Consider the following 25,807-nt stretch of genomic DNA (forward strand, 5'->3'; position numbering starts at 1 on the left):
ATTTGTCCCGGTTCTTGGCACGAATCGGGACCAATGGGCCTCGCTCCTGGCCCACAACCATTGGTCCCGATTCGTGGCAGGAACCGGGATAGAAGGAAGGTCTTTAGTCCCGGTTCCATCCACGAACCGGGACAAATGAGTTGCCTATATATATACCCCATCGCCGGCGAGCAGAGCACTCCACAGTGTTGTGTTTTTTGCTGGCCGGCGAGGGGGAGGGCATTGGGTGCTCTAGCTCACCTCCTATGCACATGAGGTGTTCGATGAAATGTCCGAGCCACACTAGTTAAGTTTTCTCCTCTCGAAGCTCGACCTCCGAGCTCCATTTTTCCCGAGATTTGTCTAGGTTTATATTAGCGGTCCGTCACGCTCGTTCCCGTCTTTGCCGCCGTCGATTGCCCGCGCCGATCTCGTCGCCGGGACCACCGTGGTGAGCCTCTTGTTCTTATCTTCTTTCTGAAAAAAAAATCTTACTTTACATAGATACTTGTCTAATTTTTTTACTTTTGACACACATAATTATATATAATGCACGCAGATGAACCGGCAATGGATGTACGGTGACAGACACACCTCCGAGTACATTAAGAGCATGCATGATTTTCTCGAAGTGGCTGAGGCAAACAAGCAGAATGGTTTTATGTGCTGTCCATGCCCTAGCTGTGGGAATACGAGGTCTTACTCTGACTCGAAAACCCTTCACACCCACCTGCTTTATAAGGATTTCATGCCACACTATAATGTTTGGACCAAGCACGGAGAAATAGGGGTTATGATGGAAGACAGCGAAGAAGAAGAGGACGATGACAACTATGTGCCCCCTGAATACGGTGATGCTGCAACAGGGGAAGCTGCTGAAGATCAAGAGGAACCAGACGATGTGCCCGATGATGATGATCTCCGCCGGGTCATTGTCGATGCAAGGACGCAATGCGAAAGTGAAAATGAGAAGCTGAAGTTCGATCGCATGTTAGAGGATCACAAAAAAGGTTGTACCCCAATTGCGAAGATGGCAACACAAAGCTCGGTACCGTACTGGAATTGCTGCAGTGGAAGGCAGAGAATGCTGTGCCTAACAAAGGATTTGAGAAGCTACTGAAAATATTGAAGAAGAAGCTTCCAAAGGATAACGAATTGCCCGACAGTACGTACGCAGCAAAGAATGTCGTATGCTCTCTAGGATTGGAGGTGGAGAAGATACATGCATGCCTTAATGATTGCATCCTCTACCGCGGTGCGTGCAAGGATTTGAACGCATGCCCGATATGTGGTGCATTGCGGTATAAGATCAGACGAGATGACCCTGGTGATGTTGACGGCGAGCCCCGCGGGAAGAGGGTTCCTGCGAAGGTGATGTGGTATGCTCCTATAATACCACGGTTGAAACGACTGTTCAGAAACAAAGAGCATGCCAAGTGATGCGATGGCACAGTAAGGACCGTAAGAAAGACGGGAAGTTGAGAGCACCCGCTGACGGGTCGCAGTGGAGAAGAATCGAGAGAAAGTACTGGGCTGAGTTTGCAAGTGACCCAAGGAACGTATGGTTTGCTTTAAGCGCGGATGGCGTTAATCCTTTCGGGGAGCTGAGCAGCAATCACAGCACCTGGCCCGTGACTCTATGTATGTATAACCTTCCTCCTTGGATGTGCATGAAGCGGAAGTTCATTATGGTGCCAATTCTTATCCAAGACCCTAAGCAACCCGGCAACGACATTGATGTGTACCTAAGGCCATTAGTTGAAGAACTTTTACAACTGTGGAATGGAAACGGTGTACGTGCGTGGGATGAGCACAAACAGGAGGAATTTAACCTGCATGCATTGCTGTTTGTAACCATCAACGATTGGCCCGCTCTCAGTAACCTTTCAGGACAGACAAACAAGGTATACCACGCATGCACGCACTGTTTAGCTGACACCGAAAGTTTATACCTGTACAGATGCAGGAAGAATGTGTACCTGGGCCATCGCCGATTTCTCCCGACCAACCATCAATGTCGAAAGAAAGGCAAGCATTTCAAAGGCGAGGCAGATCACCGGAAGAAACCTGCCATGCGTACCGGTGATCACGTACTTGCTATGGTCTCTGATTTAACGTAATCTTTGAAAAGGGTCCCGGCGGACTAGCTGTTCCGAATGACGCTGAGGGACGCGCACCCATGTGGAAGAAGAAATCTATATTTTGGGACCTACCCTACTGGAAAGACCTAGAGGTACGCTCTTCAATCGACGTGATGCACGTGACGAAGAACCTTTGCGTGAACCTGTTAGGCTTCTTGGGCGTGTATGGGAAGACAAAAGATACACCTGAGGCACGGGAGGACCTGCAACGTTTGCACAAAAAGACGGCATGCCTCCAAAGCAGTATGAAGGTCCTGCCAGCTACGCTCTTACCAAAGAAGAGAAGGAAATCTTTTTTGAATGCCTTCGCAGTATGAAGGTCCCGACTGGCTTCTCGTCGAATATAAAGGGAATAATAAATATTCCAGAGAAAGAGTTTCAGAATCTAAAGTCTCATGACTGCCACGTGATTATGACGCAAGTGCTTCCGGTTGCATTGAGGGGGCTTCTACCGAAAAACGTCCGATTAGCCATTGTGAAGCTATGTGCATTCCTCAATACAATCTCTCAGAAGGTGATCGATCCAGAAATCATACCAAGGCTAAGGAGTGATGTGGTGCAATGTCTTGTCAGTTTCGAGCTGGTGTTCCCACCATCCTTCTTCAATATCATGACGCACGTCCTAGTTCATCTAGTGGACGAGATTGTCATTCTGGGCCCCGTATTTCTACACAATATGTTCCCCTTTGAGAGGTTCATGGGAGTCCTAAAGAAATATGTCCGTAACCGTGCTAGGCCAGAAGGAAGCATCTCCATGGGCCATCAAACAGAGGATGTCATTGGGTTTTGTGTTGACTTCATTCCTGGCCTTAAGAAGATAGGTCTCCCTAAATCACGGTATGACGGGAGACTGACTGGAAAAGGCACGCTAGGAGCGGACTCAATAATATGCAGGGACGGGTATTCTTGGTCTCAAGCACACTACACAGTTCTACAGAACTCTACCTTGGTGACCCCGTATGTCGATGAACACAAGAACAGTCTGCGCTCCAAACACCCGGAGCAGTGTGCCGACTGGATTACATGTGAACACATCAGGACTTTCAACAGTTGGTTGGAAACACGTCTCAGAGGTGACAACACTGTTTGTGATGAGCTGTACTCGTTGTCCAGGGGACCATCTTTGACTGTATTGACTTACAAAGGATACGAGATAAATGGGAATACATTCTACACGATCGCACAAGATCAAAAGAGCACCAACCAAAACAGCGGTGTCCGCTTTGATGCAGCAACCGAGAGGGGAAAGGACACATATTATGGTTACATAATGGACATATGGGAACTTGACTATGGACATGATTTTAAGGTCTCTTTGTTTAAGTGCAAATGGGTCAATCTGTCAGGAGGCAGGGTACAGGTAGACCCACAGTACGGAATGAAAACAGTGGATCTGAAATGCCTGTTGTAACAGATGAGTTTCCGTATGAAATCCTGATACTTCGAAACAGATTGTCCGTTTTGTACACGAAGTGCATCCAGATTTTTTCGTAACCCTCTCAGCTTTCTTGCACATGCTATGTGGGTGAAATGATGATACCATGCCAACTTTCAACCTTTTCAGAGTTCATTTCCAGTGCTTTTCAATTTCAGGATCTTATAGCTCAAAATAATCAGTAAATACATGTAAAATAACAAATGAAGTCAGAAAGGGTTGAAAATTGATGATGTGGCTTTGAATGGTGCATTTTGAACACAGAAAAACTATGGAGTTCAAATAAGTTCTAAAAAATGAAATCCCTTTGTTACAGACGAGTTTTCGTATGAAACCCTGATACTTCGAAAGAGATTGTCCGTTTTGTACACAAAGTGCATCCAGTTTTTGCCGTAACCCTCTCTACTTTCTTGCACATGCTATGTGGGTGAAATAATGATACCATGCCAACTTTCAACCTTTTCAGAGTTCATTTCTAGTGCTTTTCAATTTCAGGGTCTTATAGCTCAAAATAATCAGTAAATGCATGGAAAATAACAATTATCATAAAATAAAATAAAATAAATAAGTAATTAGAAACAGAATAAAATAAACTTTAATAACATATATAAGTAGAAACAAAATAAAATAAAATAAAATAAACTTTAATAACATAACTAAAATTTATGAAACTAAAATTATCAACGTATTTTCTGTTCAAAACGTTATAAGCAACCTCTAGTATTATTGAAACTAAAATTACATAAAATTGATGCAACTAAAATTATCAAAGTTTTTTCTGTTCAAAATCATGAAAAGCAAAAGGAATTTTCATAAAGAACTTTTTTTGTTAGAAACTTTAATAGCAAAAAAATTATCATAAAATAAAATAAATAAGTAATTAGAAACAAAATAAAATAAAATAAATAAGTATTTTGTTGTAAGTAGAAACAAAATAAAATAAATAAAGCAAAAAAGAAAAGAAATAAACTGGGAAAAAAATAAAAAATGCCACTTATTGGGCCACCACGGCCTGTATACGACTAGAAACCCATCCATGGGCCAGGATTCAGGTCCGCAGAAGGCCCAGCAGGCCCACAGGCATAGCAGTGTGAGATTAGGCCCACAGGCCTGCAATTCAGAGGAGTTCAATGGAGATGGCGGGGCAGGGCTTATAAACAGGTACTGCCGCTCCTCGGCTAGCGAGGTGGGACTAAACATCCCACCGCACCGCGGCTTTGGCAGGCGCGGGCCTTTGGTCCCGGTTGGTAGCACCAACCGCGACTAAAGGGGGGCATTGGTCCCGGTTGGTGCCACGAACCGGTACCAAAGCCCCCCTTCAGTCCCGGTTGGTGCCACCAACCGGGACCATAGGCCTCTGCTTCCCGCCCTTTAGGCTGCTGAAAAGAGGCCTTTGGTCCCGGTTGATGGCACCAACCGGGACTAAGGGGGGGCTTTGGTCCCGGTTGTTGCCACGAACCGGGACTAAAGCCTTTCCTATATAAGCCAGCACTTAGCATTTTTTCAGATTTCATCGCCAGTTGCCGCCCGACGACGCCGACCTCCTCGACGCCGCCAGGTTGCCCCGCCGCCGTCGCCGTCGCCCGTGCCCCCGAGCCCACGCCGACGCCGTCCGCCGCCCCCGAGCCCACGCCGTCGCCCTCCGCCGCCCCCGAGCACGCCCGGCCGCACCCCTGCGCCACGACCCGCCCCCACCGTCGCCGTCGTCGCCGGCCACGCCCCTGCACCGGCCCGCGCCACCCACCGTGGCCGTCGCCCTCGCCGCCCCCGCCGCCCCCGCCGTCGCCCTCGCCGGCCGCCCCCGATGTGAGCCGCCGCCGCCACGGCTCTGTTTTTCAGTGTTTTTTTCCATATAATGTGTATTATTTTTTTGTTAATTGCATTTTTTTCATATATATAATGTATATATGTATGTGGTAGCTATATGATGAATGGACGTGGCTATGTATGTATGAATATAATGTTCATAGCATTTTTTTGTTTATATATGTTTTTTTCATATATGTATTAATTTTTTATTTAGGTTATGGTTAGTAGATATCGATTTTAGGGTTAGTGCATTTTAGGTTAGTGTAGAGGAAAAAGTAAAATTAAGTGCTTAGTAGTTGAACTAGTTGATTTAATAAAACTACTTCATTTTACTATATATAGAAGTAGTTTATTTTTAGTAAGTACTAATTTATTTTATTTATAGTAAGTGCTTAGTAGTTGAACTAGTTGATTTAATAAAACTACTTTATTTTACTATATATAGAAGTAATTTATTTTTAGTAAGAAAATTAATAGAACTAGTTTATTTTTTTAGTTCAAGCAATTATTCCCGCATCGACGTCGACGATGCCTATCCAACATCCTCGTCGTCGACTCGGCGGAGGAGGCCGGCTTGATCAGAGGGGCCATGTCCGGGACTGGGCTCCGCCGGGCTGCTATTGGGAGGTGCTACCTTCCGGGGGGCGTAGGTTGGTGAGGAGCCAGCCCGTCGTTGACCCGATCCTTGTTTGGTGGCGGTGACGGTGCCTAGGCTTCCGGACACCACGGAGGTGGTACGTCACCGTGTCAGCGAGGAGGACGAGCACGTCCGTCGCTACATGGTTGCGTTGGAGGGCAGGTTCAACAATACCTGGCAGGTTCTTCAGGGATCTCACTGGAGCTATAATCCTGTGATGGTTCCTTCCCTTTGGGTGTCCACCGCCCGCACCGATACCCGTCGGGCGCTACGGTTCTAGTTGTACTAGCGATGCTATATGTATGATAGTATTCGAGGTGTATTAGTGATAATATTCGACGATGTACGGACGCAAGAGATGATATAGTTTTGCTTATAATTGAATGCATGCTAATTTGAATACTACTTTATTTTACGATTTGGTTTTGCTTATTAAATGATCAAATTGGAAAACTACTCCTACTTTGAATGCTAAAATTGCAGAGCACTATGCAAGGCGTATGCATATGATTAGTTGATAGCTTATAGGGTTTTTGTTGTCGCAGAAATCTAGGAGACCCTCTCCATCATCCCCGCCGTCGTCCCCGTCACCGACCCCCTCCGACCTCGAGGCGAGACCAGCCAAATCCTTTTTTAGAAAGATAACTAAACGATATTTCCGGTTGACTTTAAGTCTGTCGAGTCTCCACCATATATGAGAGTACGAAGAATCCCGACTGTTGTCGTGGGGTAGCTTCTCCTTCGTTCCCGTGTGCTAGACAATTTGGTGTAATGCACTCAGGAACGAAAGGAGGAGCTACCATCACCGACGGTCACAAATGTCAGAGAGGAATCAACGAGGGAGAGTTCCACCATATATATATGAGAGGACGAAGAATCCCGACTGTTGTCGTGGGGGTCGCTTCTCCTTCGTTCCTGTGTGCTAGACATTTTGGTGTAATGCACTCGGGGACGAATGGAGGAGCGACCATCACCAACGGTCGAATGTATACACCACGTGAGCTGAGAGTTTTCAAGAAAAGACTCGACAAACCGATAGTCAACCCGTGATGAATAATAATGATCTAATTTAGTTTTTGTAGTACATATATTTAATTGTACAAGTTTAATCTTTGAATTCTGAACGTAGGAAATGTCGTCATCGGACGACAAAAGTCTCCCGGGGAAATGCGGCTGGTGCCACGACGATCGAGGTATGTGCGACAGGCCTCACCTGGACGATGATCGACGCTTCAACATTAAGCTCGAGGAGACCTTCGATGTTGAAACGGTACGCAACGACGACAAGTGTTTTTTTCGTAATTAAGCATGACTTCAACTATTTCAACGTGTAATTTTCATCTTTTACAATTCGAGTATAGCTTATCCCATGCCATGCAAGACGCTATGTCTTGGAGAGGATGGATTTTGAAGACCATGAAAATTTTGAAACGAAGAAAATTTACCTAAGGACCCATCATGATGTGGATTTTGAAGTAAATCTGTATAATGCTGAGAGCGTAACCCATTTTGGTTGCAAAAATTGGGAAGCATTTTGCAAGATGTATGGTTTGATGAGGGTATGCTTGTCACCATGGATCTTGGTGATCCTAACATCAACCAAGACAATATGGACATTTGGGTGTAATGCACTCGGGGACGAATGGAGGAGCATCGACCAAGACAATATGGACATCGACCAAGACAATACGCCTCCAGTTCTGCCGCTATGTGAGTTTCTCAAACATAGTTAATTATTAACTAATTTATATTGTTTATTTCAAAATAGTTGGCAGCTTATTTCCATTGACAGCTTATTTTGATTGTTCAAACAATGTGTGGAACATGGTAGACAAAACCCACTACACCGATGGCTCTGAGTTAACTTATCAGGAGAAAAATCATCTGGTCGGATTTTGTACTGATCTTGAGAATTACAAATCTACAATCAAACTCCTCAACATTATGGTCAATACGTGCCACTAGTGCACGTGTTGAACTACGATAACTACCATGGAGATACCTTGGTAAGATTTTTTTTACTATTACGACATCCGTGCATCTTTTGCATACTTCTAAAACTAGTACATCATTGCTAACTATGAAGATATTACTATGTTTTTCAACAGAGAATCCCAGAGAATTGTGTGCCTCATTTGATGTATCAGAATGTGCCTTCATGTTTTGAACATATATCCAGGTCATCCTACGAATCTCAACTGTCCATACCGGATTTCTAAAAGAAGTGGAGACATGCTAATCAGAGAATGGAAAAAAAATGTATGGACAGTCGTAAGGAGGTTCTTGGAAGCAAAAGGAAGCGCCGCGCAAGAATTGGAGACAGGATGATCTCCATTCTACATAATGGAGAGTCAGGGTCTATATTGTTTTATGCTATTTTACCTTAAATAGGGTATTTAGGTCCTGCCTAATACTGATGATCATGTGCTAAGAACAATTAAGTAGGGTTGGTTCGATGACTATCAGGATGATGATCGTATGACTTGTTATTAATAACGAGTAGAAGTTGTATGATGATGATTACTAGGACTTGTTATTATGATGATGCATGATGCAAGCATGAAGAGTTATTATATATCTGTGGGTGAAATGAACATGGATTTGATTGAAGTGAAGCCAACATGCATGTGATGCATGTCGAAAGTAGTACAATCCAAACTTGATCAAGTTAGGATTAGTATTACTTTCGACATGCACCACACGTTGCCTCACTTCAATCTAAGTCATGTTTAGAAATAGCAGTATAGCAGTAGCACGGAGATAAGAGAGGACACATATCTCTATTAGCTACCTATAACAACCTAAATTAACCCCCAAAACCCCTAAACCACCTCCTTTAAAAAAAAACCAGCCCCTGTAATGCTGACGCGTGGAAACTTATTGGTCCCGATTGGTGCTACGAACCGGGACCAAAGGCCCTCCTGCCTGGGCTCACCGGAGCGGCCACGTTGAGGCCCATCTGTTCCGGTTCGTATAAGAACCAGGACTAAAGGCCTAGGGCATTAGTAACGACACTTTAGTCCTGGTTCCCCAACCGGGACAGATGGGTCTTATGAACCGGGACAAATGGCCCTTTTTCTACTAATGGTATAGCATTGCTCAACCAACACACATAAACATCCCAATAAAAATGTTGGACGAGCTCCAAGAACTAGAGAGTTTATTTGTTAATCAGTTGGAGATGCTCTAGCTTAACAAACGTTTACGTCGTGCTCAGTTTGACATTTTATATCTTTGTAATGGAATTGTCAAATGCAGCAGCCAAAGATTTAATCTTTGGAAAAATCCAAAAGTAAAACCACCTAGAGACACAAAAGTCAATTGTGTTAACTTTTTCTGGTTTCCAACTAAAAAAAAAATCTTTCACCGGTTTCTTGAAGATTCTCGTAAATTTAAACAGCACAAAAGTGCACATCACGTCATATTTGCAAAACTAAAGCACAGGAAAGTACACGCCGCACGACCTAACATTGTACTCCCACATGAGTAGGACTGAAGCTCGTAGTTTCTGAAAATGTATTCACATCATTTCGTTTGATTTACGAATATACTTTTCGTAGCGAGCATGATGCGAAGATGATAGAACAAAATACACCCCACCTTACCATTCGACATCAGTGGTGAGTTATCTTAAAACAATGAAAAAATACACCCCACCTCTTGCGACATGTTTTTTTGGCGGGGACATGTGATTTTCAGTGTCGAGAGGACAGCCATCTAATATGCCCCGTCTGTTTTATTTTGTCAGCATACTTGCTTTGTCCTAAGTCAACCTTTCTAAAATTTGATCAAATTCATCTAAAATAATGTAAACATTGAAACTAACAAGTGTATATGACGTGGAAATATATCAATGAATATAATGGCATTGATTTTGGTACTGTAGATGTTAATATTTTTTTATAAATTTAGTTAAAGTTTACAAAGTTTGACTTGAGACAAAGCTAAATATGCGGAAGTAATAGAAACATAGGGAGTACATACTTACAACCAAGTCTATGTTTCATACGTTGCACATGTTTTTCGAGATTTAAATTTGACCATCAATTAAACCAATAGTATGATAAATCATGCGATTGAAAAATTATATCGTTGAATACTTATTTTTGAACACGCAGTGGTACAAAAGTCGTGACACATAATTCATATTTTATTGGTTAAATTTATGGTCAAATATTAATTCTAAAAACCGCACACATCTCATAGTATGGATTGATGGAGCCGGAAATGCCATTTGAAAACTTCAAAATTCAAATTTTCATTTACTTTTTTTGAAAAAATACACATATACGTGCGGATGTATACTAGTCTGCGAAGTTTCATGACGAAAAACATTTTTATGCGAGCTACACAAAAATTACAAAATAACGTATCTCTAGCACATGTACTCACTACTAGAATCAGCGATTTTACCTAGGGCCAAGTTTTTTACCTAGAGCTTATTGGTCTCCTCAAGGGGAAGAGTAGACATGAACAGTACACGCCAGGGAAAGAGAAATTCCCGTGCGAAAGAGGTGGACGCGCCCTTATTTTTGGCGTTGGCGCACTTTCATTTTGATGTCCAGTGCGATATTTTGGCATGGACCCACTTTACAGTGAGATGGGCGCCTGTTTTAGGTCTTCTTCCCCCTCTGCTTCTCACCTAAAAACGAGCCGCCGCCAGTTCCTTCTCCTCAGATCCCCTTCTCTCCAAAGTCGCCCTTGCCATCGATGCCGGCCTGGAGCAAGGAGATGGCGGCGGAGCTGGTGCAGGTTGCGTCCGCGCTGTCCGTGCCCTCTTCGGTAGCCGCTTCCCCTTGTCTTCCAAGTGTGCCGCCACCCCTCCCTGCTGTGAGTTAGTGACCGGAGAGGAAGAACCAGATCCAAGCCGACGAGCACTAGGGCGAGGTCCCCATGAACAGGATCCATCGCCTCCAACCGCGGGAGGAGCCGTGCTGTCCCGCTCGCCGTTCCTTCTGCCCTTCTCGAACCGAGGATCCACGCTGACGACCCCCTTGATGCCCAAGCAGGTCCGCCCTGCCACCTAGTCCACGAAGGACCGCGGACATGCTCGGTTCCACCACCATGCCTCTGCCGCTAACAAGGTCCATATCCACTTATCTTACTGGTTCGTATGTCCTCTAGGTGCTATTTTGCCTATTATTTGATTTGTCATTGTTGGTTGCATCAGAACATTAGTCTATGTAACATGAGTCATTGATGTCCCCTTTAAAAATCTCACGGTAAATGTTTGTATGATGGTCAGATTCGGTTAGTTCCCTTGCTTCCCAGCCCTCTGTATACTGTACAAATGCTCCTCCTCTAAAAATCTACCGTCGGTTCAATCCAAAGGCACTCTTTCATATTCCTTAATTATGTTATTAATCAAAAACAAAAAGTGTAATGATGTCGGAAGAATGGCGGTCCTCCGGCCACTCGTGCTGGCCAGCTTAGCTGTCAGCGTGTGTGTGAAACTGAAATGCACAGTGACAGCGCCGCCGCAGCCGGAGGCAGGGAGCTTGCCTGCCTTGTAAATGGCATGCATGACCGGAGCATAAGTTCCTCAAGGAGACCGTCATTTTTTGAGAAATTGTGAGTAAACGGGCCCATGCAGTAAACTGTAGAGGAGCCGAACCTGCCCTCATTGACTCTGTTTGTTCGGCAATATACATTCATGTGTCAAAATGATATTTTGGTAGCTAAACATGTTAGAAATTGGGTGGTTTATTTGCACTGAAATTATACATGGTGATGTATTGTAACTTCCCTTTTTTCTCTTTGAAATCACTAAGATGGAAATGGTTTGACGCTTTATTTTAGTTTATTTTACTATACTTATGCCGATAATATCAGGTTTCACTTAATTTTTCCCTTGCCCTTGGCAGCATCAAAGAATTGAGAAGGCTTGAGAAAGAGGAGAGAGCTAGGGAAAAGATGGTTTAGAACGATATGATGCTAGGAGGCTTCTCGCATTCAACTGGAGTTGGCAAACTATGGCAGGAGCTTTTGGATGTTCACTCAGATGTTTGTTTCAAGTTTTCATGGTACACCGTAGATGAAGAAGAGACCGTGTGCAATTATTATCTGAGGTACTTCCACATAAAAGTTTTGTCTAGTGATAGCTTTTCAATATCATGGCATGGCCATCAATCACACGTGCTTCCAGCAATTTTGTGGTATATTTTGCATCTTCTTATGCCAGAAATGATATATAAGAAAAGTCGTCACTTATGTTGCAGCATAACATTTACACACTATAACTATGTTATGTCTTATGGAACTCCTCGGAGCAAATTGCTACCTAGTCAAATATCCGAGATTTTCTCTCTGCATTAGAACTGTGAATAGATTTTGGCTGTATCTCCAAATTTAATCCATGTGTTTTGACATTCTTTATGGGTACTGACTAGGATTATTGTGAGATGACCTAGTGATGGAGGATATGAAGAATAAGCAACTGATGCATAACTTTTGTCTCAGTAAAGCTTCAATATGTTTTGGTTCAAATATATGTTTTCCACTGTTGATATTGCATGGACGCCATAGTGGTATAAGAATTTGAGTTGCATCGAAATCTATGAATGAAAGTTACTTGCTACCAACCGATAACTTATTACTCTGATAAAACTTGATTTTGGGTTTGATCAGTTAAGATTTTTGTAATACAGTGTGCATCCTTTTCAATTAGCAATCCTATTTGTGATTTTTTAATGTAGTGTGCTAATCAGTAAACTGATATGTTGTACGCCATGTTGTTTGTTACTATATATATTACTGAAATATCTTATGTATATGTGAGAGAAGACGATGCAAAGGCGATAAAACTTGTGTGGCGTTATATGGAAAAAAAGGATAGGAGGGTGGTGTAAGGTAACTTCTCATGTTAGTATTTGGTGCGAGATCAATCTTTTTCTTACTCAGCTTGATTGGTTCTACTTCTCTTGAGTGCTCTAATTTACATTCAATGCAGGGAAACTTTGGTTGGCCAGATCATCAAATGGTTGATGTGAGTTACCTCTGTTATTAGATCATGGTGTTTTTGACGCCAACAGTGTCGTTCTTTATCTGAAATACTGAAAATCTATAAAGATGAAGTTTCTGCTGAGTTGTTGAAGATGACGATGAGCTTGATGACAAGAGGTCGAAAATTGCAGTGATAGAGAGCGGCGATGGCATGCACGTGGACAACAAGCTAGCTCCGCTTATCAAGGACAGTTAGCATAGTTCAGTAGAATGTGAACACCTTTGCAATACCTGTAAGATGTTTTTTGTACAAAATGCTTGTGCCCCTATGTACGATGTATATTTTGACCATGAGAGTGATATATGTGTTAATTGATAATCTGATGTGTATGATGAATCTTGGTTGCAGCTTATTAATTTAAATTATGGCTTCAAATTTGATTATTTGAATTATATTGGATATGAATTTAAATTCGAATAGCATATTTGTATATGAAAAATATGAATATAATTATCCCTAGTGTGTTACTCAAACATTTGGTAGGGAAAGAATTGTAGGGGAATTTGTGGTGGCAAAATTTGGATGGACCCCACAATCTTTCCCTAGGGCTTGTGCCCCTAGGTAAAGAAAGTTTCCCTAGAGTTTTCCACATGCACCCTAGGGAAAGAGGTCTGTCCCGACTATACTACACCTAGGGTTCTTTACCTAGGGCAAGCTCTAGGTAAAGTCTTTCCCTATGGTTTTTCGCATTTCACCTGGGGTATATGGCTGTAGGTAAAACATGGATTTCTAGTAGTGACTATTCACTATTAAGTCACATGATCTTTTTACATGCCACATAAAAGCGTATTTCGTGATGAAATTTCACACACATCTAGTATACATCTATCCGCACTTGTTTAATTTTTTCAGATCTTTTTGAAACTTAAAAGGTTGATTTCTGAGTGTTCAAAAATAAAGGCAAAAATTCCACTGTCCTGATGGTGCACCGATGATTGCTTGCTGCGGCTGCTAGGAGGTTCAACAGGACATATGCCAGATAATGCATGCGTGGTGCTGACGTCCATCATTCCAGGTCTAACGTGCAATAACTAACAGAGTCCGAAAGGAAGATAATCCACGTCAACAGTGGTGAATCAATTCCGTCCACACCCCTGCCCCCTCTCCTGCGGGTAGACTCTCTCCATCACAATACGTGTTTGGATGACGTGGATCTCTTGCTTGAAACTGAAAAGTTGACAGACCTATCACCAGCACCACGGCATGGCCGGCCTCCTGACGGCCATGATGACGGTCTTTGGTTGGCTTAATTACATCCCATCTAATATGCTAGTACCCTTCTGGTCTAGCGTGGAGAACTGACTGGCGTGACTATATGAAGATCCGCTGCCAAGATGTTGTTCCGAACACACTTCATGTCTAGGGTGAAAACTATTGGTCTGATCTTTGTTGGGCGGGCTTAGCAGGGGCAAGCTTATGTCGTTATCTTGTTGAAGACGTTGTCCACATGACGGCGAAAGCGTGAGGGCGTTTATCCTTTTTTGAAGGCGTTGTCGCGGAAGAAGTCGACGTAGTCGTAGGTCTTGCGTTCATATCTTGTAATAGTTCCGCGGTAGTTGTTTTTGCTAGCTTTGTATTTCACTTGTTGATGACTTCCAGATTGTCTACTACAACAAGTTTGATCCGGCTCCGGTGAGGGAGGGGTGATGACAACAACACGTCTTCAGCTCACTCCAGTGCTAGTAGTCATCACTAGGTAGGCTCACACCAAAGAAGATGCATTTTGATCCGAGTAAAGAGGTCAGCAATTTATGGAGTTGGAGGACAGTAAAAAGGTCCATAAAGTCTTTCGTTGTGATTAGAGTACTAGTGTTATTTTTTGTGACCACGCTCTACTTTACACGGCATGTGCTCTGCTCTAATAAGCCCGTTCCAAAAGTCCGAAAGATCGCTTCACCTGGAAGCCGGCCGCCACGCCGCCGGCGACCGTGGCTGACCGACCAACCATTTCCCCCTTCCCGGTCCACGGGTACCATCGGGCGGCGCGCGGGTGCCGTGCCGGACCGGTCGGGTCGCTCTCGGCTTTCGCGCGCGGTCGCCGCCGGCCGGCCGCCGCCAGCGTCCGCACGTACTACGTGCGCATGTTCCTAGCTAGCAGTAGGATCTGGTACACACACTCCCGCCGGTCGACGTGCTCCTTATTTTTCTTGGAAAAAGTTTCGTCCTTACGCATGCAGCAGCCTTCTTGGCTCGATGCCGACACGGCCTACATACCAATGCATGCGATTATGTTACTGTCACGTTCAGATTTTCTTTCTCATCTTCTGATGACCATTTATTCTTTTTTATTTATGCACATGTACTTATTGCATCCCTGGATCATCTGGATGCCTGACTTTCCGAGTTCGTTCATTCGGTTATTTGTTCATTTCTGAAATTCTACTACTTCCACTATGCATTCATTTTTATAAAGCGTCGATGACATTTTAGACAGCCTGCAAGGCAGCTCAATCTCAGCTGTATGAAACAACTTATAAAAATGAACGGAGGGAGGTTAGCTTAGCATTGCCGAGCAATGTTGAGACCGAGTACGTGACTTGACTTTGCATCGCGTGCATGTGAGCTGGTCGGTCCGTCGGTTGGTCAAACCTCAAACGCTCGATGTCCTCCGGCCCATCGCGCATGCAATCTTTGACCGGACTAAACAAAGAAAGATACATTTTCATCATGTTTCATTTCATTATTAATATAGGTTACGTGGTAGTATACGTGGTGCAAGTACACGGGAGAATGTTAATTATTTAGCCTGATCACGATTCGCTTGCTTGCCGACGGCCAATAATAGTGCAGACCCGTTCAAGCAATCGAGTCCATGTGATAGAGGCGTCTTCGTCGCAGGTTCAATTAATGTATAATAGTGACTGTTCATCGGTGATCAAACACCACGTGTTGTTGCTGTCCACCAAGCATTTAAATCTAGGCCGTTATTACCGATATATATATATATATATATATATATATATATATATATATATATATATATATATATATATATATATATATATACACGCCGTTTATCAATTTTCGGGCTCTACCGATATAAATATAACACACCAAATGGTCCGAATGTAGCAAATAACATGTGATAGAATAATCAGGAAGCGCTATGACGTTGCCTGTGATGCTCAATAAGCTCATCTTGGATCTGAGCATGAACTTGTCGGTTCTCGATCTTGCGATGCTCTTCGAGGAATACCAGGATTCTGTTCGTATCATACTCTGGCTCGGTTGGAGACCCGTTGGATGTACCGAAAGTTCTCAGGCATGCATACCACTCTCGCCTTCAATGATCATGTTATGCAATATCATGCAACAAGTCGTGATCTGCCATAGAACCTTGGAGCTCCAGTACTCGGCAGGGCCACGAACAATTGCAAAGCACTTTTGAAGCACACCAAAGGCTCTCTCCACATCTTTCCTAGCAGCTTCTTGATAGTGGGCGAAGTGAATATTTCTGTGACCTTTTGGATGCGGAATTGTTTCGAGTAATGTGGCCCATGGTGAATAGATGCCATCCGCAAGGTAGTAACCCATTGAGTAGTTGTGCCCATTGACCGAGTAGTTACAAGCCTAGAAAACAGTGGTCAGAAAACGACTTGTGTGAATTCGAAAGTGCCGGCGGAAGTACTTCTCCGAATAGGTTGGATTTGGTGCAAAGTAGTCTCTTGTGATCTTGACATGGCCCTTCACTCTCTCACGGTTGATGTGTACGTGTACGGCAGTTCTCCGACGCCACCTTATGTGCTTGCCATCGGAGCTGGGATTCTGGTCTTGCTATATGCCACCAACCGGCATTGTCACTCTTCGTACAAATGTTGATAGGATCGTGTCGTGTGCCACATGCTTGTTTTTGGATACCCTACAAACCTAAAGGAAAAACTAGTCGAGTGTTTACCTAAGCTTATTGATTTATATATAAGATCCAGGGCCATCTAAGAACCTTCCTATCGTATGCACAACCTTTTGGACGGTGGAACTGTAAAACTAGTCGGCACACGGAGGAGGAGCTGTTGCCCGGTAGTGAAGTGAAGGCAGGGTGAAAAGGAAGGAAGGCGGGTGCGGTGGGAAAGCGGCTGGTGGGAAGAGAATAGCCGAATAGGATTGTGGGAGGGAGGGAACAAGTCAAAGGCTGCGAACGCAACGCGACGGCGACCAGCCCAGGGGCGACGACGACGCCAAAGGAAACCCAAAAGCACCACCCTCCTCCCTCCATCCGTCCATCCATCCATCACCCTCCTCGCCTCGCCTCTCCGTCCCATTCCCCCGCCCTCCTCCCAACCAATCCCGTGCCACTGCCCCGCCCACTCCGGACTCCATCCTCCAACTCCACCTGCCTGCCGGACGCCGGCGACCGACGGGAGAGGCGCCGAGCGGCTCTGGATTGGAACCTGCTCTCGAGGCGGTAGGCGCGCCATGGGGTGCGTGTTCTCCAGGCGGGAGAAGCGGGAGGGGTCGGCGCGGCCGCAGGGCCGGTCCGTCCAGCCGCAGCCGTACCACCACCAGCAGCACCAGCAGCAGGCGCTCGGGGCGGTCTTCGACGCGCGCCGGGGCCGCTACGGCCCCACCGACTTCGACTCCGGGGAGATCGCCATCCCGCCGCCGCACAAGCCCCACAAGGTACCCACCCGCTCTTCCACCGCCACTCACCAATCTTTGTTTGTGTGTTTCTTTCCCTCGAGCCCGGGCTCTGCCCGCCGGCCGGCCGCCGCGGCAGAGACCTTCGGTTGCGCGACGAGCGCGTTATTCGCCTCTCGTCAGGCAGAGCAGAGCAGACCGTCTAACAGAGTTTCAGAAACTTCAGTACGCGTTCCAATCTGCCCGGAGCATACGCCACAGGGAAGTAGTTGTTTCAGGTGAAGCTGCCGCGCAGGTCGGCCATGGCACCGGATGTCTCCAGCACAGATTACTCCGTCCAAACGAAGAATTTGGCTTGGTTCCGCACAGAGCTGTTCCGACGAACATTTGGATTGGGGAATCAATCAATCAATCAATCAGCGTGCTCTCGCCGGAGCAGGGGGACTGGTGGTACAGGAGGCAGAGTCCAAACGTAACGCCAGGTCAATCTTGGCGGCCATTGTTTTTTCATTCACACACCGGAGGCTTGGTCGCACACGGATGGATTCCTCTTGGTCAGCCGAGCTTGCTTAATCTGCATTCGGGTTGCTGTCAGCACATAGTATAAGTCTACTCCTTGGACTGGTCAAGCCAGTGACCCGGACAGAAACTTCCATCTTTGCGGCTGCTGTTGACCGCTTCTTCGATGCTATCCATGGAGCTTGAGACACTGGCAATACTGCGCTGTGCTTCTCTTGTGGAAATCGTCCAACTTGGCCGCTTTGACTTGCAGCCACAAGGAAGCACCGGATGGTGAAGCACAGACCGGGGGAGTAAAAAAAGAAAAGAAATGAAGCGATGCCGGCGTATGTTGCTGTCAAAATGATTTGGATAAGCAGTGAAAGATATAGGAACTCAAGCATCTATCTGGTTAAGGGAGTTTGTCTCCACTGTTCTGGTAGCATCTGTTCCATGTCTACTTTCCTCTGGCCAGTGAGCATCAAGGATCATCTTCGGTAGCACAGCTACTTGTTTGGAAGGGTTATGGTCTTATGGAATTGCCTTTAAGCAGTAGCATGCGCTTCAGATTGGAAAGATCATTCTGAAATAGCGACATGGTGTCAGTACTTCATAGTTTTGCAACCACATAAGCAGGTCCAGCATAGTCAGTTTGAGATATATAGGAGTCTTCCTCTGTTAGTTTCCTTATACAAGCTAACACCTGCTATTGTTTCTTAAAAGGGACAATACAACTCTCCTTTCTTCCCTTTGCTCTGTTTTTTTTTTCGAAAAGGGGGATCGCCCCGGCCTCTGCATCAGAGTGATGCATGCGGCCATCTTATTAACGAAATAAAAGGTTCCAACGAGGTTCCAAAGTCTCCGACTAAAAAGTATTAAAAAGACAGCTCACACAGAGCTAAAGAGGCTAGAAACACAGACTAGCCAAGATAAGACGCCACAACCGGCTGGCTAAAGATAGATAGGTAAACTAATTGCCTATCCTATTACATGACCGCCATCCAAACCGGTTGAAGATATCCCGAGCTACCATCTCCCAGCGGATAGATCCAGTAACCAAATGCTCCCTGGCCTCCATCGGAGTGAGTAGCGACCATGAACGGATCACGGCCGTGGCTCGGAAAATAACCTGCAAAAAGTGAATACGTGATGTTCTGTTAAAAACCAAATCATTTCTGCAAGTCCAGATAGTCCACAACAAAGCGCAAACTCCAACCCGAATATGTTCCCTTTGCTCTGTTGTGCTATAATTAGTATCTTTCAGTTCATCGTTCATACCTGAGAGCTGAGAATATATCAGCAGCCTTTTCCCATTGCCTCTAACATACTGTTTGTACCAGGTATCAGAACCAGGTACGTTTATAGGAAGAGCCAGCATCGCTGGCCTGGAAAAGGCCGTCGAGGTGTTAGATACCCTTGGCAGCGGCATCGCAAGTTTGAATCACGGCAGTGGGTTTCTCTATGGGGGAACAACCCGAGGAAATAAAGTCGAGATTCTGGCATTCGAAGTCGCAAATACGATAGCTAAAGCCTCCAATTTGTGGAGGTCATGCTCCGACGATAATATAAGAGAACTCAAGGAAGAAATCTTGCATTCAGATGGCGTGCGGATATTAATCTCCTCAGATCCCAGCGAGCTCCTGCATATTGCTGCCATCGACAAAAGGTATGGTTGGTTTAAAAGCAAGTTCTCATAATTTTTTTATTTCTTCTTACTGTAAGCGTTGTTGATGTGGAATTTAAATGGAACCCAACAGGGAAGAACTCGCCATCCTTTCAAGAGAAGTAATTCGATTTGGTGACCTGTGTAAAGACCCCATATGGCATAACTTGGGACGCTATTTTGAGAAGTATGCTTCTGAGAATTATGCATTTCATTTTGACATATTTACCGTCTTATCAGCACCTCTTGTTCTGAACACTATGGGTTACTCTGGTGTGCAGGTCGACAAAAGACTCCATGCCTCAGGATCATTCAAAAGAGCATATCGGAACTACTGTCCAGCATTTGATTAGCTTGGCTCAAAACACTTCTGTATGTACTACTTAATTTCCACATTTCTATACTTTTGGAGGTGCTTGTACTTCATAACTAATTCTACCGTTTATGAAGAGTTTATCATAACTATTGTACTTCTTGAATTTATTGAACTGCTAAATACTATGGAATCAAGAATCCGTCAGTACGTTATACCTAAGAATTAGGTCTCTTGCATATCAGCTGGCTAGGACTATGGTTTGAGGTGGATCAAAACTATTTTTTGCATCCATAAACTGGCTTGAAGCTTATTCTGATGAGCTAGTTCTGTTGCTGCAGGAGCTTTACCATGAATTGCACGCGCTGGATAGATTTGAGCAGGATTTTCAAAGAAAATTTCATGAAGAGGAGTCTGTACCGGCAGCTAGAAGAGGTACTGCCAGACTGATGACATTCTTCTTAAAGAACTTCAGTAGATGCTAAAACTGTACTGCAAGTTTGCCATTAAAGGATATTTACTGTATTCAGTTTTTGTTCTGCAGAGAGTGTTATGATTTTGCACAGTGAACTAAAGCGCCAAAGGAAGCTTGTGAAAACTTTGAAGAAGAAATCCTTGTGGTCCAGACCTTTGGAGGATGTAATTATCTTCATCCACATTCACTTCATTACTACTCCTTCTGTTTCTAAATATAAGGCGTTTTCGCAGTTTAAATTGAACTGCCAAAACGGCCTACATTAGTGAACAGAGGGTGTACTTTATAAACTGGCCTTTTGTAGTTCTGTCTGTTTGAGACAGATTTTGATGAATGCGCTACTCACATATTGCCTTTTCGTTCTTTTGAAGGATGCTAACATTGTTTTGTGTTATCCTATATCCAGGTTGTGGAAAAGCTTGTTGATATCGTCATTTTTCTTGATAAACAAATCCGGGATGCATTCGGCGAAGCTGGTAACTAATTATGTTTGGTTGCTTTATTGTTCGCACAAAAGTGTATCTGACAATATCCTGACGCCTCTCTCTGAATAAACAGTTCCTGTAGGTACTGACTTCATGGAGCAAGGTCAGAGTAAAAGGCTAGGTGCCTGTGGTCTGGCACTACATTATGCTAACATTATCAATCAAATTGAAAATATAGTAAGTTAATTTGATGACTCACGCGATGTTTAGCATGCTTGCTTAATGCCCCACTTTCCTTAATTTATTGAATTTCCATGTGGTCTGTTATTTATCTGGGGAACTGTTTCTGCTATGTTGATGAACCATCATTTATGTATATCCCTTTTCTTTCGGTGAGCAGAATATTTGATGATAGTCTGTAATAAATATTGGTCTGTCTCCTAGCTGCAAAATACCAATTCAAAAGTCATTTTTGAAATAAAGAAGTTACAGTGTCATAGTTCATATACTATCGGTATCACCTAAGTCTACATGCTTCAGTCTATACTCTTTAGCCTTCTATTTGTGACATGTCATTGATTAAGAAACAAGAAAAGACACAGGGTTCTCATTCTGTTGTCTACGTATGCAGGTTTCTCGGCCGCTCTCTCTTCCTCCTAGCGCTAGGGACAACTTGTACCATGGACTGCCAGAAACAGTGAAGTCGGCTCTGCGGCCACGGTTGCAATCAGTCAAAACTGAAGATGAGGAGGTTTGTCTTGCACAATTCTGAAGAATATTTTCTTACTTATATGTGAACGTGTATCTGTAGTAGAAATGTAAAACCGGTGGATCAAGCTTAGCACTAGCAGAGTTCTCTTTTTTTGTGTGTCCATAGCCATGATTCAGTTCTAAGCACCAAAAGTTCAGTTATCTGCATGGGCAGCGTAACTGCAACATATCCAAAGGAGCAAAATACACGGGATACTTAGCAGGCATTTTGAATGTCATAGAATGTGATAGGCATTTTGCTTATGTTTTCTTGACAAGAACTAAGGACGTGATTCTGTTGTTGCTAGTGTTGACGCATCAAAGCATATTACTAACCGCGACCCCTTTTTTAAAAAAAATTTCTCTGCAGCGTTCTGTATCTCAAATCAAAGCCGAAATGCAGAGAACCCTTCGCTGGCTGCTGCCAATAGCAGAAAATACGACAAGGTACCCCGATCCTTCTGATTTCTGATGCTTATTTCCCAAACAAAATAAAAATCTGATTTAAATGATCATGCTGTTTTCGCTCCTCTTTCCAAAACTCACTGTTTCTCTACTTTTACCAGAGCACACCAAGGATTCGGATGGGTCGGCGAATGGGCAAACTTTGGGTCAGTCTCCTCAAATATCATGACTTCCTAATCTAATTCTCTTCCCACTTTGTATGATCGATGCTTGTCTGCAACACCCAACACATGACCTGACGTAGTGATTTTACAGGAGTGACATGGACGAGAAATCGGGCTCCCGGCACAGCGTGACCCGGGTGCAGACGCTGCACCACGCCGACAAGGCCAAGACGGAGGAGCACATGCTGGAGCTGGTGGTGCTGCTCCACCACCTGGTGCTCCAGGTGAAGAGCCGAGGCTACGGGCACAACAAGTCGACAAGGCGGGAACGGTCTCGGTCCCGCAAGGGCGGACCGTCGTCGTCGTCGGAACCGCCGCATCATGAAGCAGACACCACCAGGCACAACACGTCGCCGATGAACAACAGCCATGGCAGCACGTGCCCTAGCCCGCTGTCGGACTCTGATCGCGAGACGCTGGACCACCTGAGCTTCAAGCGGACGACCAGCTATGGCCGGAGCAAGAGCTGCGAGCCTCGGCCTGGCAGGGGGAACAAGGCGCACCGGAGCTGGGACTCGTGCCGGAGTCACGGCAGCTCGCCGGCGAGGGAGTTCGGCCGGGGCTCGACCTCCGGGCGTGAGATGGTGAGGGACCTGGATGTGATAGATGGGCTGGGTAGACTGACTCTTTCGTTTAGTTAGAGAGAGGGAGTGTGTGAGAGAGAGGAGAGGTTTGGTTTGCACAGGGTGAGAGTAGGTATTCTTTGGCTTTTGCCGCCTTCTTCTTCTTCCGGCTCGTCGATTCGATCGTATATATCTTGTATATGGCTTTTCTATAATTATATATGTTTGGGTAGTTTCTGTACATATATAGATTATACATCAGTGTTACAGTTGGGTTCTGATTTGAGTGGAAATATAGTAGGATCAGAAGGGATGCTCCATTATCTCACTCCTTTGCTCTGTTCTTGAGTGTGCCTGTGCCACTGTGTCTATACAGTATACTGCACCATCATTTTCGGTCCAGAAACAATGGAATCTATGTTTGACGGCGGTTGCAAATATAGTCCTTACGATACCTGAATTTTCAGTGTGTCGGCAACCTGTCGTTACTATTACGAGTATTTTTTATTGTCTGAACACTTATAGTCAGGAGAACCTTCCAACGAAATAAGTGATTAGGTACAGGCCAAAACTTAGGCCCTCCATGCTGGAAAACAAGGATAATTCCTTAACACCAGTTGTCTCTGATTTCTGGGAAATGAGTGCAACCAATGCCCCAACATTTCTGTGACCCCATAGGGAGGTTTGGTCAGCTCAAAAGCACAAGCAACTACTCCCTTTGTTCCTAAATATATAACGTTTTGGTAGTTCTAGAAGCCCAACCTCTCTTTATCATCTTATCTCTGGTTAGTATGCTATTTTTAATCATCAACCAAAGGAAAAACCCTGATCTTGGGAGGTAACTTAAGTTTCCAAATGCCTGCATACAATTCCTGTATATACAACTAAGATGAGGATTTAAAACATCCACAGGGAGCCCCAAATAATTCATAGACAATGAACCAACATTGCATGAGAAGATCTCCTTGTAATCTTATAGTCTAAGCTCAACACCACCCAAACAAAAGATCTCACTTTTGTGAAAGTTAATCTTTAATCTAGACAACTCTTAAAAAACACATAATACATACTTCAAATTCCCGGCCTTCTCGAAATCATCTTCCAGCCGAAATATAGTATCATTTCATATTGGAGAATAGTCAAGCCAACATTGATCAAGGCACTAGAACAGAAAGCAACCATTGATCCCAATCTCTCTTGGACAAAATTTCCAAGCCATCGGCAATGATATTGAACATAGAGGGGACAATGGATCTCCTTGTCTAACTCCTTTAAATGTTGGGAAATAAGGCCCAACTTAATCATTAACTTTGTTAGATATTCTACCACCTCCAACCAGTCTCATCATCCACTCAGACCACACATCACCGAAACCTTAGTTTGCATCATCAGGTAAAGAAAACGCCACTTAACTTTGTCATAGGAAGTACACCAGATTTCTTAGTGGCTTTAAGCTCATGCACAGTCTCATGTAGCCACACAACCCCTTCCATAATAAACCTCTACTTAATGTAAGCAGTCTGTGGACGTATCTGACATGTATTTACCAATAATCAGGCCTCATCTGTTTGCCAATAGCTTTGTTAGTATTTTATAACTAACATTGAGCAAACATATTGGTTTAAATTTCAGTATCACATCAACATCCAATACCTTAGGTATGAGCGAAATGATACAATGATGTAGCCTCTCAATCTCCAGATCTCCTCTATTAAAAGCATCAAACATTTCCTTCGAGTCAAACTTGAGCAAAGCCCAAAATTCTTTATAAAATTCAGCATGTAGCCCATCAGGTCCAGCTGCCTTGTTACATTTTAACCCAAACAACACCTCCTTAATCTTATCCATACTAAACTCCTTAGTAAAAAACTCCTTTCCTCATCACTCAATTGGGAACAGGTATCAGTGATCTCAAATTCGCAAATAAATCTTTATAAAACTCAGTGATGTGTTTATCTAGGTCTTCTCTAGGTCTCTATCTCCTACCTTGCACCAGCTAAGACCTCGGTAAGATACTCAATGTTTGCGATTAGATGGGTGGTGGGTGGGTCAGAAATTTGAACTCTTCCTGCCGCTCCTAGGCCTGTCATGATGCCAAACCCTGGAGGATTAGCTCTTTGCGCGAATCCGCAGCGTACTCCAGATTGCCAAATCTAACAATTCAGCTTGGAGCAATATTTTTGATCTCACCAAGCTAGCCAGTCGAGTCAGCGACGAAGATGGTGGCACTAAAGACAAACATATGCCCCGACGCGTAGATCGTGCCGGACCTGATCTGGGCTCCCATCAAGCCTCCGCGTTCACTTAGCGGGACCTGCATTGGCCACCACTGTTGGAATATCCCTGGGAGACGAATAGGCTAGATGGTAGCAGGAGGCGGGTTTTTACCCAGGTTTGGGCCCTCATGATCGAGGGAATACCCTACTCCTGCTCGTTTATATTGCGATAGGGGTGTTATAGAGAACATGTAAATTACAAAGGGGTTAGATCTATTCTATCGTCGAGTCCAGTCCCCGACTTATATAACATACCGGGGGTCCTAGGGTTACAAATCCTACTCGACTACATCGGTGGAGGTCGACTCCCCCATGATGGGCGCCAACTGTCGTGGTTTTGTCATGGCAGATGTCCTAGTGTGAGGACTTAGTCGTGAGGCCAACACAACTAGATAGTAGCTTGAACGGGGTTGAACGGGATGAGAGACGCGAGGTTTGACCCAGGTTCGTCCCCTCACGGTGGAGGTAAAAGCCTACATCCTGCTTCATTTGATATTGATGATGATGATGATGATCTCGGTTACAAGGGCGGTCTTTCGCCACCTCTGTCTCGAGAGCTATTGACTTGTCTGTCTTAACTTGTCCCTCTTGGGGTGTCCTGCCCTGTTGGGAATCGTAGCATAATTTAAAATTTTC

At 44.4% G+C, this 25,807-nt stretch overlaps 1 protein-coding gene, 1 long non-coding RNA gene and 1 pseudogene across 4 annotated transcripts; all 3 read left to right on the top strand.

The window, feature by feature from the left end:
* Nucleotides 1-5: 5 nt before the first annotated feature.
* Nucleotides 6-137, top strand: LOC120970090 (small nucleolar RNA SNORA57; annotated as a pseudogene).
* Nucleotides 138-10,569: 10,432 nt separating this feature from the next.
* Nucleotides 10,570-13,322, top strand: LOC109746107 (uncharacterized). Of its 3 annotated transcripts, none has more exons than XR_002228691.4 (4): nt 10,570-11,085; nt 11,866-12,069; nt 12,785-12,850; nt 12,951-13,322. It is a non-coding gene; the product is annotated as an uncharacterized lncRNA (long non-coding RNA). The 3 variants fall into 3 exon arrangements; XR_005762840.3 differs by having other exon boundaries at nt 10,625-11,108; XR_012189885.1 differs by lacking the exon at nt 10,570-11,085 and adding an exon at nt 11,118-11,572.
* A 3,839-nt stretch (nt 13,323-17,161) lies between these two features.
* On the top strand, nt 17,162-23,223 carry LOC109746092 (protein PSK SIMULATOR 1). The gene is made up of 12 exons (XM_020305207.4): nt 17,162-17,621; nt 19,418-19,743; nt 19,835-19,927; nt 20,022-20,112; nt 20,395-20,488; nt 20,598-20,692; nt 20,935-21,004; nt 21,087-21,190; nt 21,585-21,704; nt 22,074-22,150; nt 22,270-22,314; nt 22,424-23,223. The coding sequence occupies exons 1-12, from the start codon at nt 17,418-17,420 to the stop codon at nt 22,971-22,973; spliced, it is 1,869 nt and encodes a 622-aa protein (XP_020160796.1). The 5' UTR covers nt 17,162-17,417; the 3' UTR covers nt 22,974-23,223.
* Nucleotides 23,224-25,807: the final 2,584 nt, after the last annotated feature.

Source organism: Aegilops tauschii, chromosome 7 (assembly GCF_002575655.3).
Source record: "Aegilops tauschii subsp. strangulata cultivar AL8/78 chromosome 7, Aet v6.0, whole genome shotgun sequence".
NCBI classification, from domain to species: domain Eukaryota; kingdom Viridiplantae; phylum Streptophyta; class Magnoliopsida; order Poales; family Poaceae; genus Aegilops; species Aegilops tauschii.

Excerpts from the sequence above, each read along its gene's own strand:
- LOC109746092 (XM_020305207.4), top strand. The coding sequence starts at position 17,418 with ATGGGGTGCGTGTTCTCCAGGCGGGAGAAGCGGGAGGGGTCGGCGCGG. Across the intron at positions 20,113-20,394 it reads GCTTGGCTCAAAACACTTCT|GAGCTTTACCATGAATTGCA; the intron begins GTATGTACTACT and ends CTGTTGCTGCAG. Across the intron at positions 21,005-21,086 it reads GGATGCATTCGGCGAAGCTG|TTCCTGTAGGTACTGACTTC; the intron begins GTAACTAATTAT and ends CTGAATAAACAG.